We start from the raw sequence: 1,668 nt of genomic DNA on the forward strand, positions 1-1,668 counted from the left end.
ATTGGTACTTCATCTCTCCGTATATAAAGCAGTGATTCGGATAAGTAGTACATGGTCAATCTATAGTACTTACAATGGCAAATTCTACAAAGCGCTTTCTCTCTTCTCCAGCCAAGGAAATCGTTGATAATGTTCACTGATATTTTACTAAAGAAAAGAAAAACAATGCTTCTTTGATTGACGCGGCAAAAGTTTGTGATCGTACGAGTGAAGCAACAGCAGTTCCAAAAAGGACTGTTGAGAGATTCATTATGGAAGGAAATGATTTCGAAAAAGAATTTGGACAACGTATGTTCAAAGATAAAAAAAGAATTCGTCTTCGACCAGTGATCGATCTGGATGATTTTGACAAGGATGCATTACGTCGAATAGTGTTAAGGTTCTATGTTAGAAAAGAGCTACCCACCATAACTATTGTTTAGCAAGAAGCCCGCAAAAACATCAGATTTAAGGGTTGTCGTGAATCTTTTAGAAAAATTTTGCATGAAATTGGATTTCATTATGGGAAAGTGAATGGCAGAAATTTGTTATTAGAATGAAGTGATGTGTCAGCTGCAAGGAATAAGTTTTTGCGTGTTATGGCGAAGGTATACGAAAACAAGAATCAGCCTATCGTGTACCTGGATGAGACGTGGCTAAATCAGAACTATACAGTTACGAAATGCTGGACAACAAGAGAGAGAAAAAAGCAATAGGGGTTAACCCCCTACTGGCAAAGGGGCTAGACTGATAGTCGTGCACGCCGGTACAAAGGAAGGGTTTGTGCATAATGCAGCATTAATTTTTAAGGCAATCAACGATGGTGATTACCATAATCAGATGAATAGCAAAGTATTTGAAGAGTGGTTTCAATCGCAGCTGCTACCAAATATCCCGCCCTCATCTGTTATCGTAATGGATAACGCATCCAACCATTCGGTAATCATTGATAAACCATCGACGATTTCGGATAGGAAACACATTATAGAGGAGTGGTTGATCGAAAAAGGAGAGACTCCGACAGATGACTTACGAAAAAGTGAGCTTCTTGAAATGGTGCAGTTAAGTTCTTCTAGAATAGAAAAGGACTATGTGACAGATAAAATGGCCTGTGAAAATGGTCATAGGATCGTCAGGTTGCCGCCTTATCACTGCCAGTACAACCCCATTGAATTGATCTGGGGGCAGGTTAAAAAATACGTTGCTAAGAAAAATGATTTTAAAATGGCCAACTTGAAATCCCTACTTCAAGAGGTTTTGCAGCAGGTTAGTAAAAAAAATTGGAGTAATGCTGTGAAGCACGTGAGAAATTTACAAAGAAAGGATTGTGAACTACACGACGCCGCAGAACACTTACTCGATTCATGCACAATCAATATAGGTTCCTCAGATGATGATGCTGATGACGACGACGACAATGAGGAAAATTATATTTAAATATCACCAGTAATCTTTTTTTATCATATGGAGGCTGCCTATGAAAACTATTTCCATATACTGTGTTTACTATACACACCGAGCCCATTTTCCATTTATAATAAAATACACATTTGTTTATATTCTGCATATCATCTAACTACCCTTTCTTATTATGGCCTGAAATATAGAAATATAAAACATGAAAATCTACATAGCATCGCAAGGATGACATAGTTTACATTAGATTTTTCTATTAGGAAGTTTTCATGC

At 37.4% G+C, this 1,668-nt stretch overlaps 1 protein-coding gene across 1 annotated transcript; it reads left to right on the forward strand.

The window, feature by feature from the left end:
* Positions 1-894: 894 nt before the first annotated feature.
* On the forward strand, positions 895-1,416 carry LOC137643234 (uncharacterized). The gene has a single exon (XM_068376076.1). It carries the CDS (start codon positions 895-897, stop codon positions 1,414-1,416), a length of 522 nt encoding a protein of 173 aa, XP_068232177.1.
* The last annotated feature ends 252 nt before the right edge of the window (positions 1,417-1,668 follow it).

This window comes from Palaemon carinicauda, chromosome 6 (genome assembly GCF_036898095.1).
Source record: "Palaemon carinicauda isolate YSFRI2023 chromosome 6, ASM3689809v2, whole genome shotgun sequence".
Classification (NCBI taxonomy): domain Eukaryota; kingdom Metazoa; phylum Arthropoda; class Malacostraca; order Decapoda; family Palaemonidae; genus Palaemon; species Palaemon carinicauda.

Coding starts and splice junctions, on each gene's coding strand:
- LOC137643234 (XM_068376076.1), top strand. CDS start 895: ATGGATAACGCATCCAACCATTCGGTAATCATTGATAAACCATCGACG.